The sequence below is a fragment of the Priapulus caudatus genome, unplaced genomic scaffold (genome assembly GCF_000485595.1).
Source record: "Priapulus caudatus unplaced genomic scaffold, Priapulus_caudatus-5.0.1 Scaffold1129, whole genome shotgun sequence".
NCBI lineage: Eukaryota > Metazoa > Priapulida > Priapulimorpha > Priapulimorphida > Priapulidae > Priapulus > Priapulus caudatus.
This window is the reverse complement of record NW_014578190.1, coordinates 67020-86016: the sequence shown is the minus strand read 5'-3', so window position 1 is coordinate 86016 and position 18997 is coordinate 67020. Positions and strand designations below refer to the sequence as shown.

The following is an 18997-nucleotide window of genomic DNA, read 5'->3' as shown; positions in this document are numbered from 1 at the left end:
CGAAAATCTGACATGGATAAGAAATGGTAGATTGAAAATAATCGATATGAATTTGGAGTTCAGAATAAATTTCACTGCATTCCACATGGGCCTACGAAGCAATTTAATGGCCAAAGAAACCAGATAAATGTTGGATTTCAAAGACACATACTGGTGTTGTGGTATGAAACGCCGTCACTTCGGTCCATCCTCATTCCAGAGGACTATACTATCAGCCGAAAATGATGTTTTGAATTATTTCTCAACTTTGTGAGCAGTGGATCCATTGATAATGAGTATAATGATGGTGAATTGTAAATAGATATGTTTACGCTTCTGTATGGATTCGTGTTCAGAAGTAACTGGATTTTATGACAAACCAATTAAATTCAAGTTAAATTGACGGAGAGTGTTTTTTGATTTGCTTTGCAGGACTACTGAGGAATATTACACTCTGGTTCTTTTATATTTTGTTGGAAAAACATGTTGGGCTATTAATTTTGGCCTATTGTTTCATTTCAAAATACGCAAGGGCAAACAAGGTCAAATCTAGGTCAACGCTAAGGTCAAGAGATCATCAATGTTTACTTACTCCTACCTTTAAACAATGGCAGATTTGGAATCCTTTAGGCAATTCCCTTTCCAAAGGATACCAATTCCCATCAAGATTGGGCCAGTGGTTACTGATTTATGGCGTTATAGATAGGGCCGCTTCGCAAATTTGGCCATTTTGCCAAAATTGGGACAGGTCATAGCGGCCAACGCTTGGTCCGATTGAGCTGACAATTTTGAAAATTGACCGTTTGTCCGCCCCAAAACCACCATAGAAAGTAACGTTTCAGCCCAAATCTGAGGGGGTGGTTAAACCGCATTGGGTGATTGACACGGCAATGACCCTTTACGTCAGCTATGCACTGATATTATGTTGTCTGCTGTACTTATGACTTAGTGTATCATAATTTTTATGATGCTCAGATAATATTTTAAAGCCCTGGTCACAAAGCTCACGAGCATTTGTGCAACGACCACGTAACAGAGAAATTTGGGCAAATGTGGGTCTCGGGGGTCGTCGCAAGACAGCTACGAAAGCTTCGAGGCATGGTGGCATCCCGACTTGCCGTCCGTGGAGGCAAAATTGAACAATGCGACCTGTTATTGTTGTTGCACCGATATTTTGTGGTATCTATGTCTTCTGAGTGTCGTCGAGTTGCTACAACAGGTCTTACGACAGTCTGTGCGACTATTGCGATCAAACGTTGTCGTGAGTACCAGAAGAATTTTTTTTAGTCAACAATCTTCACGACTTATCGCACGACTGTCCTACAACTCCGTCTCACGGCTGTTCGCAGGACAGTCGTGAGACAGTTCAAGATATTTATTGATATATTATTATTTGTAAGAAGGCTCGCACAACAATTGCCAGAGTCTGTTGTGCGTTATGTCTTTGCGTTAGTCTATGACACATATTGTTCGTTTTGGAGGGGGTATAGTTAGCTCGGCAGCCGGAGTGAACGCTTGGAATTAAAAAACTACCTGTCGGCGCTGAAAGAGGATGGTATTTGCCACTGAGCGACTTAACGCGTAGCCGTTGAGGCGGGGCGTCGGAGGTAATCCAGCACGAGCATAATATAGTGCTGTTGTGCGTTGATCCGGGCCCGGCAGGCAGCGCTAGGGACCGGCGGAAACCCCGACGTTGGTGGGTTCGCGCCGTGGGATCGAGGCGCGCCTTGATGTTTGGGGCAGTATATGTACTCTGATGCAGAGTTGAGCGGAATCTGTCCGGTGATTTGATGGGGTTCATGTGCGGATGGAGTTGTGGCATGTTTCAGAGCTGTTGCTGCGTGGTCGCCCCTCGAATACCAAGGGCGCAACTGATGGCTGCCGCACCCCTCTTGAGCCTGGGCTAAAGGCTGGCCATCACTCTTGCCTATGATGGTAACAGGGAACAGTTGTTATCGCAGCTGGGCCATCCTCCGTTCGGGTCCCCCACACACCATCTCAGGGTTTGTTCCGGAGGTTGCCACAGGCCATCGTTGAATGAGTCGTTTGGCGAGACGATGGCAGGACCCCACCACAGCGGGAGGGTTATTTGACTGTGGAGTGGATGAGGCGCCAAGTGGCAGACCGTATTTCCCGAGTCGGTGGATTAATAAGACCATTGTGTGGAGCCATCGATGGCAAAACTGGTGGGCCATCGAAGGCACCTGAAGAACCCGGCACAGAGTACTCAATCTACAAGGGTACTTCTCCATTAGGTCGCTGCTAGGAGTGGTTACGGGCAACTTACAAGTTCCTGTGGGCGGACGTTGGCGCAGAGGGGTCTGATTCGGCACCGCCGGCATTTTCAGGCACGTGGCACGCTGAGGCAGACGACTTGGAAGAGAACGCGACGTTGGCTCGCCTCAGCCTGAACCCTTTCCTGGTGATAGACCACAACATACCATACTTTGCCTGGTAGGGGGACAGACACGTTCCCGCTGCGCCCCCTGGATGATGAAGCCGTACGGGGGAAGGGTGCTTCGAACCATGACGAGCGCATATTTAACTACCGAACCTCGAGGGCCCGCCGCGTCGTGGAGATGCCTTTGGGAATCCTGCTCCACCGCTGGCGCGTCCTCCTTTCACGACCACCACATGACCCCAGACGTGACACAGAGATCTACCGTCTGGATGCCTAGTAACTACATAACCTGATGCGTGCATCGCGCTATCCCGCCTCACGGCTTACCGACCTTGACGCAGGGGGATGGAGCACTGTTAAATGTCATTCCGGCGGACGAGCCTTGGCAGCAAACGCCATGGACGAGGTCAACCAGCGGTGACCGGGCCCAAGTCACCAAAGAATGGGAAACAAATCCGCGTTATCTGGAAAAACAGACTTATAGAATAGTGAACAAGGAAGGCTCCATGGCAGGATGCTATTATCTGAACACATTGTGAACTGGTGCTCTTTGTTATAACTTGTACAAACCTGGAGCTTAACATATTTGAATACTAGAATATAACAGTGTATTTAATAAAATGTTGAATTTATTTGAAAAAAACGCATGTGTCTTTTCTTTATGAGAATTCATTCTCACACAATGCTATTGATAATGATTCCTATAAACTATGATGGCATATAAAACTTGTCACACAAAAGAGAAACTGAAATAACAAACAAGTGATAAGAAAAAAAAAACAAAAAAGAAAATATATATTCACACGATAAACTAAACACATTATAACATATCAAACCATAATAAATATCAAACATATAACATCAAGACTCACACACATCAAACGATCAATATAAAAAAATATCAAACATAATTAAACAACAAATTATTATATTCACACATTATAACATATTCAAACATAATAAATATCAAACATGATAAAACAATCAGGATCAAATCCACACATCAAACAATCATTCAAACATATCAAACATAATAAAAAACAAATGCAAAAATAGTAATACACTGAGAGTTCCGCGGAAGTAAAAACTACTGTCTGTGTATTGCACTGTAGATTTTGTCTACTATCTATGTCGCTTTCGGTTATCCAGCGGGTTAGTCGGCGGAGTATGGGGGAGGCGCTCCATGTTGTTAAGTAGGGAGCTGATGTTGAGCGAGGAGTCTCCTGTGGCCGCTCTGCCGGGGTTGGAGCCCACACTGGCGACTGAGGTTGGAGTGCTGTGCTGCTGCTGCTGATGTGCTGCCTGGTTTCGCGGCATCGATCTCGAATACAATGGGGCATGTTCGGGTCTTGTGCGAGGTGTAGTGAAACGCGGGGCGCCCAGGCTCACCTGAAACAAAAATACATGGTTCATTAGTTCTGGATAACAATAATTGAATAATTATATATATTTATGTATGTTGTAATCTGCGCTTATAATTATGAGGCAGTAAACTTATATTAAATAAATCCTTAAGTATGGTAGTGATTAAAAAAAATATGGTAGTAATTTAAAAATATAGCTTACACGGGGGGACTGCAGCAGCGGAGGGGCTGAGGTCATATGGGGGTTGGGCTGCCAGGCAGTGTCGTGCTGCGGGTACTGCTGCTTGTAGTTGAGCTGAGGACATGCCATCTGCAGTTGCTGCATGAACGACTGTGGCTGTGGCTGGTCCTGGTCGGGATTCTCCCCCTTTTCTGCATCCCCAAATAGCGGTTCACGAGTGATAGCGAGTCATCTGGAATCGCTGGAAAAGGTTGAACGGTAGTCTCTGGGCACTGATGGCGAGGGACTCCCCCCAGATGGCTGCATGATCCCTGCTGTGTCAGGGCAGCCAGGGAGTCTTTGCACCTGTAAAACAGAGTGCGGAAATTTGAATATTAAATACAACACAATAACATTATTAGTGTCCATAGAAAAATGTTTACACTACCACTCTGTGCATGTAAAATAATTAAAAAAATTAGCATAAATTGTTTAAATTAATATTGAAGATATTGACTGTATAATACAACACAATACCATTAATAGTATTCATAGAAAAAATGTTCACACTACCTCTTTGTGCATGTTGGCGGCGTCTGGGGCTGTTTCTTGAGATACTCTGACAGCATGGCATCAGCTTGGACTTGCCGTCTTGCTGCTGCTGGCCCGGGCCTTCGTCATGGAACCAGGTGCTTGCCCTTGCCCTGAGCCCATAGCGGGACAGCAGTGCTGTCTCTGCGCGACCACTGCGACGGGGCAGAGGAGGAAACTGCTGAGGACACTGTGGAGCCGCGTCGTTGTCGTCATCAGGACTTCTACTGCTTCTTCTCGTCATCTTCTCCCTCTTGTACAGTCGACACACCCTGAAGCAAAAGCAAGGACAAATGTATAGAATGGAGCATGGAATAAATAAGAAATGCACAGAAAAGAAATTGTTTTATTTTGTTTCATTTAAACGGAATCTGTTCCCACTGAAAAATTACGAGAGCAAATGGTGAGGCAACAGACTATCCTAATGCAGGCGTTCTGCCCTACGTTGCGCAAACGCGCTGCGCGCCGCCCGTTTGGGAAAACTTCCCCCTGTTTCAATCGTTGCGCCCACGTTTAAATTACCATCCGCCCCGATTAAATTCCCCACAATAAAAAAGTTTGCACGCGAGGGAATCGTATCCGGTCAAGACATTCCATTCGGACCAGGACACCCGGCACGTGTATTTTTACCGTGCGGCCACGCATGCACTGCAGACAAATACACAAGTCAAACAGTCAACCTTGTCCAACACCCACACTAAACTGTACACTGACTCGGCTCTATCTTATATATACAAGAACCCCAAATACCGTCTAGGTGTGGTGAAGATTTACGCATTATATTAGTGGTTACGGTCTAAAAAAAACACGCCCCCGGATCCCCCCCCTCCCTCCCGCCCTGTTTGAATTTCATCCTGGGGAGAACCCTGCTAATGGATAATAATAGAAATATTGAGTGTATAATGCACCACGATAACACTCTCAAATTGGAGATAACCTCGTTGTCTTCTATCCACACACAATATCCAATTCATCTTTGCAAATGCTAACCTTGCTCATGATGACACCGGGGGTCTTGTTCCTCACATGGGGCTTCAGGAAGGCCAGGTGTTTCCAGATCCAAGCCGCCCTGTACTTTAAGACTGGAGGGGCATTGCCGCTCTTCTTAAACTCTTTCTTGATCCGCCCGTAGGAGGACCGCATACTTTTGTACCACCTGTCTATCCGTGTTCCTGCGACAAAAAAACATAGAAAAACACATTTTATACACTGGAATATACCACATTTTATCAATAAAATGGTAAATATTACAGGGTTAAGTGAGTGTACAAATGAAAGATATGAATTATCACTCACCACTCAGAACCAATTGTTCGCCCAAATTCCACGAACATCTGGTCTTTCTTTTGACTTATTTTGGAAAGTCTTTGGTGGGCCTGCGTTGTGATAATCTCGTAATCATTCCAACCAGAGCCACGACTTTAACTCCTGGCTCTCGGGATTAGTCGCTGGGCGGCGATGCGTGTAACAGTGCCGCGTAGTCGGTCGGAAAGTTCTTGCTCGTTTGCTCGCGTGGCCTTGCCACCCGCAGCCTTTCTGCGCGTCTTATGGGACAAGCGGCCAACGCCAGTGCCTGCAAGCTCCTCCTCACCGTCCGCCTCGAGCCTCCAGTTTCAGCGTAACGGACCATCAGCAGGTGTCACGGCAGTCACGAGGTCGTCAGTCCTCTGTCTGAGTGCACCCCCCCCCCCCCTCAATCAACCACTGTTTACCACCCTTTCTTCTTGTTGGTTTCTTTTTGAGAGCGCATCCTGGATACTAATACTATACTACGACTCTTGATTAAATGACAGTGCAAGTGTAAAAAAAAAATTTTTCGGGGCCAGAACTTTGATATATTCACTGAAAAATCTTTTGCAGCAAATGGGCAGGAACGAGACCGGGCCTCGTTATATAGTCGGGGTAGACGGCAGCGCAGACGTGATCCACGACGCTGACCACGAGTGACTCACGATCGAGTGACCCACGAATGACCCACGACTGTTGTGGCGAACAGTGCGCACGACGTGTAGTATAATTGGCATCACGAGTGACCACGACCTGTTCACGTTGAAAAACCAGGCCCCCGACAAATTGCCCGACAACTCACGACTGACGCACGGACACACCCACGACATAACACAACAAGCTCTTTTTTTTTCTGTCGCGTCCCGATCGCCAAACCACTCGTGGATGGGTCGTAGCCTTGTTGACCACTCGAAATACCAATCATTATTTTTTTTGGCATTTTGCAAGATCTGGCACGACAAATATTTTATGGGTCCACACGACAAAATTTCGTACGATCCGTTGTAACCAGGGCTTAAGCAGGTTCGTTTTCCACTATACTTAAAACCATATCTTGATCCTTGCACTCGCTCAGATACATAATTTTTTGAGTCTGTGGGGAATAAGATGATGAGTGCATTCGCAGGACACGTGAAGTAACTCGGCAATTCTGTTTACAGACTGAACTGTGCCACGTACAAGTGTGGGATCGACCATGGTTACATGATACACGAGTTCTGAGACCAATCTCGTGTGAGCCATTGAAAGCAACCACTCCTGAAAACAAAAACTAATGTGGAATCGATTACGGGGCATGAGCACCAAAAGGAGCAGCAGGAATTACCAGAGCGTTTGAGAAGGAATGTAATCAAGGTGTGTTTTATCATATAGAAGTAAAGGTCAAAATAACTTGCTTTGCATACGTGGTAGAAAAGATTAGTAACTAGTGTATATGTATATATTTTTAGAACTTCTTTTAGGTATTTGGGATTTTTTGTAATAAATATTTTTAAGAATGAAATGGTACAATTTCAAGTGGGAATGAATTTGGTGTAATGATCGCCCCTAGTAGAACCTACACACTTCATCGTATGCATGAAATGCCAATTAAATGACATAGTCCACCATATTTTTATAGGGCATTTCTTATTTTGCAAATTATATTATATGTTCTTCTTAAATGAAAACAATAGTATTATGTATACTTGGGTACAAGGCAGTTCCACGTATAAGTCGACCCCAGCTTTTGGCTGAGAAAGTTTGCAATTTTTCATATATCCTGTGTATAAGACAGTCCCAGTTTTTACCTCGCCTTGACATCGTCAAGATGAGCTATTGCCATGGTGTGTCGTCCGTCGTATGTCCGTCCGTTCAACAATTGGGCTACGATTTACAAACGGATAACTCAAGAACTGTTTGACCCCACGTGTTCAAATTGCATATAGTTGTTACCTTCCTATTGGGAGGAGGTTTGAACGTCCTAATTTTGGAAAGCACGCCAGTTGCACTTTACATTCGGAGCCACGTGCCACTTATTTGGCAAATCGGAAATGGTCAGAAAAAGTCAGTTCAGGTTTAATGTGGTTTTGCCTCATTTCTGGTATGTAATGGAATGAGGGCTGGCCCCAACATATCACACAGGTTTTTTTAATTTTTTTACTTATGCAAATTAGGTAGATTTTGGCAATTTTCCTATGCTTTTTTCAGTGTGTCTGCCTACGGTCAACGATAACTCACAGAAACCGTTTGGACCCACCATGTTTATCAAATGGGCATGCAATTGCTTACTCTATGGTTTGAGAGGTTTGACAAAACTTTACACGTGCTCGTCCTATTTTGGAGCACGCCAGTTGACTTACATTCGAGCCACGTCCACTTTTTGGGAAAAAATGGAAATGGCCATTTATAAGTCAGTTCAGGTTCAACGGCTTTTGCTCATTTCTAGTATGTGAATGAATAAGGACTGGCCCCAAAACATATCACACAGGTTTTGATATATTTTTTAAAATTATGCAAATTAGGTAGATTTTGGCAATTTCACTATGCATTTCAGTGTCTGCCTACGGTCAACGATAACTCAAGAACCGTTTGACCCACATGTTTCAAATTGAATACAGTTGTTACTCCTATGGGAGAGATTTGAACTCCCTATTTTGGAGCACGCCAGTCGATCTATGCATAAGCAGCAGGCTATACATGGAATAGACTATGCATGGACAGCAGGCTATGTATAGGCATAGGCTATGCATATGCAAAGGCTAGAATTTTGCTAGCATTTGCTAACAGTTTTAATGTTATTTCCAATTCTTGCTAAATATACATGTTGTAATCCATATGATTTAATAACCCCTGGTTTATCAAATTTTCTAACAGTTTGGTGGTGACGACCATGACTACATTCATATGGGCGTGTTTAAAAAGTTCATGACTGATTTTAACAAGACCTACGAAAGTAAAGATGGTGAGCTCTCGTTAATGAGTTTTAGTGTGAACAACATACTTCTGGGGTAGAAATAAGGGGGAAAAAGAGATGGCCCACAGGACCATCTAGTTTGAAATTTAGATGGTTCTCCTAAATTTTAGATGGCCCTCCTAAATTTCAAATTGTTCTCTAAAAGTAATGCGGCAAGCGTAAGAAAGAGATTTTACATGGTGATAAAATGGTTTAATTATTCACCTACAATGAATGTATCAAACGATACAGTAAACGTGGAAACTTCAAAGAAAATTACCGTAAAATGGGACCAAAATATTCAATGGTCCGTCCGTCCATTGACTCATTGAAAATCTGATGGTCCTCCTGATTATTTGATGGCCCCAGACCATTGGACCATTGCTTATTTCGACCCTTGTACTTCAATTCATATTCTACGTCAATACTATAGTGTAGATATGGCCATGGTGTGCCACGTCGAATACAAAAATAAGCAGAGTTTTTTTCACAAGCACGATAACAATTATCATAGCTTTCCTAGAAATTCACAATTGCTAATTAAAGAGACTGCATCACATGCAAACTAGTTGCTAGAAATTTTTGTTATTTTTCATTTGAAAACCTACTACGGCCATATGCTAGCTTGACGGCCAAGATGGCGGCATAACTTTTCTGTGACGTCACGCGCAGAAGGTCTATTCGTGTTTATAATAAACCTATAAGTTGTCACCGTTTATACAACTGTTACGTTCTACTGTCTACGAACCGATATTCCACACTACAATTACAATTGAATATTAAGGTAGATAACATGTGCTCAACGAGCAGATCGAGTGAACCAACAAAAAAATACGACTCGATAACGACGAAAGAAACACAACCGATGACTGGTCAAGAAAAAGAGGAGTCGGTAAACTACAAAAGAAACAAACAGCTTTCTGTCTCATCGTCGAACGAGAAACGCGGAAACGCATAAATTTACATTCGCCTACGGTTGTCGCAAACAAAACGAAGTGTTGAGACCAAATTTCGTATATTTGTACAATTTGTTGTAATAGCGTCACCCAATGACCTTGCTAGCGTGCCTAGGACTGACCATACGTCGTGATTTAGTGTTATTGGTCAATAATATTCACTTGAGAGTATCACGTGATAAGGAATACCGGATAATACGTTTTACGAGACTATGCGGACACGAGTAACAAGAGTGGGCTATGTGGTGTACGTAGTACAGCCAGGTTTATAAAGCCGCACGATCTGATGGCAGTTCATTGATTGGAGATGGAGGGAAATTTTTTCGGTAGGAACTAGTTTATATGTGAAGTGTCTCAGTTGAGACTCTTACATCTGATATGCATCAGTATGTTGTATTTTATCGTATGTTGTAGGTATAGATTATCGTAATTAAATTCTATTCGGGACGAGGGTTTGTGAAAGGGTACAGTCTATATTTTGATTTACCTATGATATCCAAAGAGTGCATGTTCTAGCAGAGTTATTAGACAGCCGGTGGCTTTCATGAGTATTGTGCGTATATTCAGTATTTAGTATATTGTAATTCATCCTGTCGTGTAGTCTTCATATTGTACCGTTTAACAGGGTTTGTAACTTTGTACAGCCTTGGTCTCCTAAAATTCAAGGACTTTTCGAGGACTTTTCAACGTATCTCACGTATTAATACGGCACAAAGTGCTAAAATACCAAACACCTTAAATATTTTAGTAGAAAGTTGCGAGTAGAGAGTGAGAATTTTAATGCTGAACCAAAAGTAGCTTATCTTGCCCAAGTTGACATGGATCAAGCTAAACCATTACCAAGCGTGAGCTTTTGGGAACAGGTTAAAGCGGATTCCGAGGTCCGTGATTTTTTGACACTAGACAGTGTGGAAAACCCTTGGAACCCTTCATCTGAGACAATTGACTTAATGTCGCTCGAGCCAGGTCCTTCATCCGAGCAGATAAAGTATGGTCTGCGAACTAGAGGGTCCGATGGTCACTAACTGTTACATCGACCTGCTGAAGTACCTTCTGTGGGCAAAACGGGTCCAAGCTCAACTCTTGGGGGAGAAAGCTGCTGAAATCTTATCTCATGTAGGATTTAAGATATCTACTCCCTCAACGGGTCCCTCTACGTAGTGTTCAATATAATCTGCTTAACGCAAATACATTAGACACCGGTTTCTCCAAGTATGTTGATGAGGTCGTCAAGCTGGAGGACCAACAGATCATTCGTGATCCAGATTGATTGGTCCTTACACTCGAACTCCTAATTATAAGTACGATGCAAAGAAATTCGCCACCTACATGTCTATGAAATTAACTGAGCTTGCAGCTAGCCAGGGCCTTTCTAAGCTAGTGGCATTCGAAATGGGATCAGACAAAGTGCAATTTTCAAAGTCAGTTATACTTCCAGGATCCAAGACGGCGAAGCTTCTTTACACATATCTCCTGGGTGGAGTGACAGAACCCTCGATCAGACATCAAGGAGGAGCCACACTTAATAGATATAATAATTATTATATTGATTTTACTGATTTTTATTGACGATCGATTGATTCGACGCGATCATCAACATCAAATGATTTAATAATTTAATGATTTTTTATTTCTTCGATAAAATAAATAAGTAGAATCGGCAATAACAATGTGCATGCACATCAAATCATTGATATATTATACATGATTTGATAATAATCATGATATAAGATGTTATGACTAAATAGATTTTTTAAAAGATATCTTATCGCACCTTCTCAATCATAAAAAAGCTATTTGCACCTTCTCGATCATAAAAAAGCTATTTGCACCTTCTCAATCATAAAAAAGCTATTTGCACCTTCTCGATCATAAAAAAGGTCGAGTAGAAAATAAAGCTTATTGGCATCTTGCCTCCATTAATTATTTGTGTATTCTTTCAAGTGGAAGTTGTGCGTGGAAAAAATACACCGCCGCCTCCTCACACATCGACGAGAGACGCCGATACGCGACTAGTGCGAGAAACTTGTCGCACGATCTCACGTCCTCGTTATCACGTTCCATCGGCTAACGACCGACACTCGCTCGACCGCGACCACTCATCTACCGCTCGCCCTCGCCGCCGCCTCTTCGCGTCTCGCCGTCTCCCGCCGCACGAGCACACCAGGTGGCACCACCTGATGCGCCCCGTGCAGGCGATGCACGGGCAGGGGACGGGAGCGCTACGAGACGGCGCAACGAGCAGGGGGGGGGGCGCTCCCACGGTTCGCTTTCCCCGTAACTCACGATTGACAGACGCTAGGTTTGAATCGCTACCAGAGATGTCAACACAGATTTGAAGCAATCTGTAGTTTCTGGCCATCAAATTAGTAGTTCGAGGGTCACGTAGTGACCAGAGTTTGCTATGGGGGTCCGGCATGCCCCCCGGAAAAATTTTTTGATTCTGAGATGCAATTTCCTGCATTCTGAGGGTCAATAATGACAATAAATTGACAAAAAATAAAAAAAATTTCGATCACAGTCAAATTTGTAGTTTGATACAAACTGGTCGTGGTGGTGCAAAAGGAATAGAAATTCGTATAAAATACGAATAAATCGTAGTGGTTGGCATCTCTGCGCTACCAATATATATTAAAAAAAAAACGATTTCAGTCGTAAGCGGACGAGATTTTAATCTAGTCGTATAAAATAAAAAATAGCTGTTAATTGTCTGTGCCGAAATTCTACATTACGTGCGTGTCAGGTGTCACTGGTCGTGCCCTCACTCCCCACGATAACCCCTGCGATATAAAAGCTTATTGTTATGCGGTAGATGTTTTGGATACCACGTCTACGTTGAGGAACGGGTCGTATTATGCGCTCCCGTTTTAAACACTGCCGTTTACACCGTATCTGTTTAAACTGCCGTTGTGCTAACCGTAGTATTTCAGCGTAATATGAGGGGAAAAAGTGCCGGTCAGGAGGACCGGGAGTTTCGTAGAGATGGTGGCCCGACCAAAAACTTAGTAGGCTCGGGCCTCCGGGTTGCAACTAATTTCGAACGCTGCCGGCGGCACGGGAGCGATTTTTTCTCGTATCTTTCAAAATTTTCGCTCTCGTAATTGTTGTTACCAGAGCGCTTTGAAAGCTGACAGGAGCGAAATCGCTCGCCGCTCCCGTGTATTCTTTTCGCTGTGTACATGTACATGTATAAATATACGGCCATATTAACACGAATATTTCACGAATACATACTCACTTGTTGATGCTGTAAAAACTACCAAGGAATAAAAGATATATATACATTGTATACTATATGAATGAACAAAAATGTGTTTGTGTGCGTGCGTGCATGCGTGTGTGTGTTGTCCGCTATGCCTCCGGACAACTTTCGTCCGTTAACGAACAACTTTTACTAGCGGACGTTATAAGATACCATGACCACTTAAGTGTTTGACTGGTTAAATACACATGCATTGTAGATGCTAGAATATTGAGAGGAACAGCAACATTGAAATTATGGTTCAGTAAGTTTTCCTTTAAATATAAACAGGAACACAGGCAATAGTTTTCACTTTCTCCAGAATAGACAATTATTGTTTGGCCAGCTCAGATTAGCATAGCCAAATCATTTTTTGTGTGTTGCCTGAATTCGTTTGGCAATGTCTTGCCACTATGTTTCAGATATGATGTACAGGTACAAGGTGTTTCGCCAAAACATGAAGAGTGCTTTCAAGCTTCAAAAGGCTGACCAAGGCACTGCTACTTATGGAGCAACTCAATTTGCTGATTTGACAGGTATGCATATAATGCAATTTTATTGTTTTATTTCAGGTAGTTATTTATGATATTTCTTGACATGCATATAAGTAGATTTTATTTCTGACGAAGTAAAACACTGAGGCATAGTAGCACAATAAATGTGTTTCTCTTACGTTGCTAGATAGCTATTTTTGTTATTAGAAGCACAGTGGCTTCTTCTTTATAGGGCCTCATAGAAATGGGTGCATCGCTTAAATAACATGTCCTTGAACGGTCTTTATGCACATTATTGTAATCGGATAAGAGGTGGGGACAGGACGTCGGTGAAACAGTATTTGCTGTGGAACAAACTTTCTTTAGTAAATGTTGTAAAATGATTCTAAACTTTTCAATGGATTTGGCACATAATGACCTCATAAAATATTACTTATTATATTATATTATATATTATATATTATTATATACTTATTCTTAGTTATCATACTATAAAAATTTTAAGTTACCTTGTGTTTGTTGCAGGGGAAGAGTTTAGAAAAAATTACCTAACACCAGTATGGGACCTAGAAAATCATCCTAGGGATACAGCCCAGATTCCACAGATAGAGGTGCCAGATTCCTTTGACTGGAGAGATCATGGAGCTGTCACACCTGTGAAAAACCAGGTAAGCAATTAGTCTCTGGTCAGAAAATTTTAGCACCTGTCAGGTAGCACGGGTCTATAGCTACCTGTTTTTGCATTGGACTGCCAACAATTAGTGTACGCTAACTCCTTGTACTATTGGACTATTGAAAGTTACAAGTATTATTTTTAACACGTTTCTGCGATGATGAACATCTTAGAAACGTCCCAAATCCTCAATAATAGGAGTTTTTGAAGATTTGCATCGTTCAGTAAATCCTATTTCATTTGTTCATAATGCAATTGTGAAATGCACATGTAAATATGTCTTTAAATTGTGAATTAATGCCAGTGTGAAGATTCAAGACATTTTTATTTAATTTTTGTTAATTTTCAGATATGAATTAGGTGATGTCCTAGATTATTATTGCATTGCATGAAGGCCAACTGACTGTCCTTATCACCCTATTGAGCCAAAATATTAGTTTATTTGTCCTTAACAAATCTCGTAATTAATAGCTAAAATATAATCAGGCTGTATTACAGTTTTACACCCTAGTTTATTCCTAAAACTATACAGAAGGTAGTTGAAGTTAGAGTCTTGAAGTCTGCTCAATAAAGGTTTACATGTGCATAATGTAATAAATTGTAACCATGCAAGTTTAACTTTACAGGGAATGTGTGGATCATGTTGGGCTTTCTCTGTTACTGGTAACCTTGAAGGGAAGTGGGCTATCCAGAAAGGACAACTGTATGAACTTTCTGAACAAGGTATATAGAGTAAACACCACCTAATATGCGAGAACTAAGATTGTGTATGTACGCGTAATTATCTTTTTAAAAATATGAGATATATTTGCATATGCACTGTATTTATATATTTGGATATTCTATAAACTCATGTTGAAAGCTTTTTGAAATTTTAACCTCTGGGGAGATTTGATGTGTCAATTATTAGACATTGAAACGGATAGGATAGGTGGCGTGCAACTGAATATTACTTTTTCAATTTGTATGTCGAACCTATTACTTCCTTAGAATTGGTTGACTGTGACAAGTTGGATGAGGGCTGCAACGGGGGACTGCCTAGTAATGCCTACAAGGAGATAATTAGACTTGGTAATGAGGTTTACTATATAATATACTGTATGATTGTAGGAATTGATAACAGGCAATAAATAATTCAAATAATAAATTAATGTAGAAAATTTTCATTCAGATATTCAACATGTGAGCAGAATAGCTGTATCTTGTAATAAACACAATGTTTGTGCTTGTTTTCATATATTGTGTATTGACTTGATTACTTATGGCAACTGTGGTTGTGATAACTGTTGTAGTGCTGGTTGCAGCATCCCCATAGAGACAATTAAGAACATTTGATGGTTATACTTAAACCAAAAATACTTTCTCGATATGATTACATATTTTAGCCATTATAATAATTATCGTTGTTCGTGTGTTTTGCTCAGGTGGGCTGGAGAGTGAGAAAGATTACCCATATGATGGCAGAGATGAGAAATGTTCATTCTCTAAGCGTGAGGTAGAAGTCTACATTAATGGCTCCGTAACCATCTCGAAGGATGAATCAGGTACGTATTTCATTAACAAACTGACAGGTGATGTTGATCATATGAGTTATTACTGTAATCAAATGTCTGTTTGTGATTTATTTGTACAAAGTAAGGTATATATGCATGGTCACCACTGTGGCTGGGTGTTATGATATTACATACATAGTTGTCACGAAGTCATAAATTATATTGTCATACCGTGGTGTTACTGTTGCTGCTTTCCATTTTCCTCACCAACTGTAATGTCGGGAACTGTAGTGCGGGGTGCCGGCACACGCGTACCACTATATGATGAACGATATTCAGGTCACTGTGTTACACAACACTAAAATGTGTATGCGTTATTATTACTGATCCCACTGTTTTTTTTCATGTATGATTAATTGCAGATATGGCTGCATGGTTGGTGAAGAATGGTCCTATCTCAATTGGCATCAATGCAAATGCTATGCAGGTAAATTTATATCACTTTTATTTCACTAAAATCATCATAAAAACTGTTTTGGCACATTAATTTGTGTAAAAGTTAAACCATAAAAGTTTAAGAGATGGTGCTGTTTATATATATGTATGCTCTTACTTCACCGTCACGTATCATGACTAAGGTTCTTGTCACTCACAACTCCTTTATTAATAACCAGAGTTTCTTACAGCCACGTCTGTTCCCTTACAAGTCCCAAACCATAGAGTGCTGCATGTGGAATCGTCATTCTATATCTCTCACTCACCCGAAGCCACAATGCTGCTTGCTGCTACTTGGCACTAGTAGTACCGCAGTGACAAGGAGAGCAAAGCTCAGCTAAAGTAAACATCGAATAACACACTGAAACCCAACGTCTTCCCCCTTTAACGTTTAATTGTCTTTTTTGTTTACCTTGCTTTTTCAACCGACCAAAACCTAATATACTGTAATACAATATAGTGTACAAGTCAAACCGAACAATGAGCAAACGCCCATTTTGACATGCTAAAAAGATGAAGTATCAACTTGAATCAAGTAATATGACAAACTTGTCAAAATGGCATACATGCATTGCTATATACATCTGAACTTGGCATTCAGAAACCATCACCGTTCTTAAAGCTAACCTGCCTATTGCTTAGTGCTGATTTCATACTTGTGCACAGGCAACGACCATCCTTACAATTTCCAGTCCAACAAACGGTAGGGTTTATGACCTGTAATCACTAAATGTCTAACCTCATTTGGCGTTCACTCGGATTTTCTAGACGTCATAACAATACCAACTAATTTTTCCATGCTATTGACAAATTGGTTGCATGACTTGTGTGATCACTTATTGCATATGGCAAACCGCTGCTTATAGGCCTACTGAACTGGCATGAATCCCAATTCCATCAAGAGTGTCGCCCTTTATTGCGTGTAATTTGTGAGCTGCAGTGACATTATGTATGAGGTGTAACTTCCAGCTTTACTCGACAAACATGGTAGAAACAGTGCTTTTTGAATCACCTCAGACATACAATAATGCTTTTAGGTTAGCTACTGTATTGAAATAAATTGATCACCTGGTTCATTCAGAAATTTTGGCACATGATCTCACCATGTCTTTTTTTCATACACTTAAAACTATTCTCTCTATCTCTCACCATTTCTCACTTTGCGTTCTCGGATTTCAAGTATTCCTCCTTGATCTGCATGCATTGTTCTGTTTATTTCTTTCAAATTCTTACCTTTCTTTTTTAAATTTCTTATCCTCCAGAAGCTTAAAGAGACACATCTCCAATAGGCAACTAATCATTGCATTCATCTGATGCATTGTTACTATGGTTTCCTGTCTTATGAATGACCCTACTCTTCTCTGACCATACAATTCAAACATCAAATCAATCAGCTGAGCATATATTTCCATCAGATGGGCACGAACATTTTCCTCAATTTGATCCGAATTCAACTAATTTTTTATGGTTCATCTTAATGTTGTTTTAAGCATTCCATTTTCGTGGCCAGTTGAAGTTTGGCTTTGCTCAGTTGATTCATGTATTCAACACTGTCAGTGCACACCGATTCTTTAACTGACACATCCAAGAATACAATATAATCTGGCAATTAACATAGTAGTCTTTGCACTGGTGTGCCAAATCAAAGTCACACTGCACGTGTCAGTGTGTGAACAATATCACAAGAGCTACTAAAACGTGGAATTTAGTTTAGACTATAGGTTTTCGTTGAGAATGTTTGCACTCGGTCCCGCTGAAAGAATGTAAGCTAACTTCACGTAGCATGACAATAAACCAATTAGTCACAGCCTCATGTGGTCCATCTCCCATCCTGAACCAAGGAGTACTGGCCCTCATTGTGCTATGTCTCTCGCCTGATCACACATGACCGAAGCCCGCACTTACCAATCAGCGCCTGCCACTTCGCACCATCAGCACTGCAGTGATAAGCAGAACCAAGCTCAGCTAAATGAAACATACAGTTTAACACCGAAACCTCACATGTAATCATGTCTAGCAGGTTGATTTAGATTGATACAGTGTCACATATTTTATTAATATACTGTTATTTCCATTTGAAGTGGTATTTCGGAGGCATTTCTCACCCATGGCGAATCTTTTGCAATCCCACTTCCCTAGATCATGGAGTTCTCATTGTTGGGTTTGGTGAAGGTAAGCTTTCTATTACTTATTACTCATATATGCTATAAATTAAGTGAAATGTATTATAGAAGACTCATTCTATGTCAGCCTAACAGATGGCATGCAGTGAATAGATGTCTTATGTAATGTTTTACAAGACGTCTTGCAATTATGTTTTCTGTAACTTGACATTCTGGGCGTGGCGATAGCTGCCTTGACACAAATCACCACCTGTACAATACATTACTGTTCAATCCTGATACTCTTATAGTAATCGCTCGACCTCGATTTTTGATAACAACTGCCACAGGATATCTTGCGTTTCCCCAATCCACCTACATCGGGATGCAACTTACACAAACTTACACAGTGATTAACGATTTCGGAAATATAATAAGTAATTTGAAGTGTATTTCAAGTGTCGACGACGGTCTTAACAGCTGTCAGTAAATCAGTAGCACTGCTCAGGGTCGTGCAAGGTGCACATGTGAATGATTACCCAGCCGTTTTTAGCTCACCTTGACATCGTCAAGCTGAGCTATTGCCATGGGTCATCGTCCGTCGTACGTCCGTCCGTCAACATTTGGCTACGGTCAACGATAACTCAGGAACCGTTTGACCCACATGTTTGAAATTGGGTATAGTTGTTCCTGCTTATTTTGGAGCACGCCAGTCGACGTAATTTCAAGCCACGGCAATTTTTTGGCAAAAATGGGAATTGCCATTAGTCAGTTCAGGTTCAACGGATTTTGCTCATTTTTGGTATGTGAATGAGTAAGGGCTAGGCCG

At 41.5% G+C, this 18997-nt stretch overlaps 1 protein-coding gene across 1 annotated transcript in view; it reads left to right on the top strand.

The window, feature by feature from the left end:
* Window positions 1–6942: 6942 nt before the first annotated feature.
* The window catches only part of LOC106815499 (cathepsin F-like), a gene marked incomplete at both ends in the record, with an annotated part of 75623 nt that continues 63568 nt past the window's right edge, over window positions 6943–18997 (top strand). The window contains 9 exon segments of the mRNA XM_014819962.1: window positions 6943–7135; window positions 8636–8723; window positions 13334–13447; window positions 13931–14073; window positions 14705–14801; window positions 15069–15149; window positions 15503–15622; window positions 15994–16058; window positions 18148–18238. Coding sequence (XP_014675448.1) covers window positions 8666–8723; window positions 13334–13447; window positions 13931–14073; window positions 14705–14801; window positions 15069–15149; window positions 15503–15622; window positions 15994–16058; window positions 18148–18238 — 769 coding nt within the window.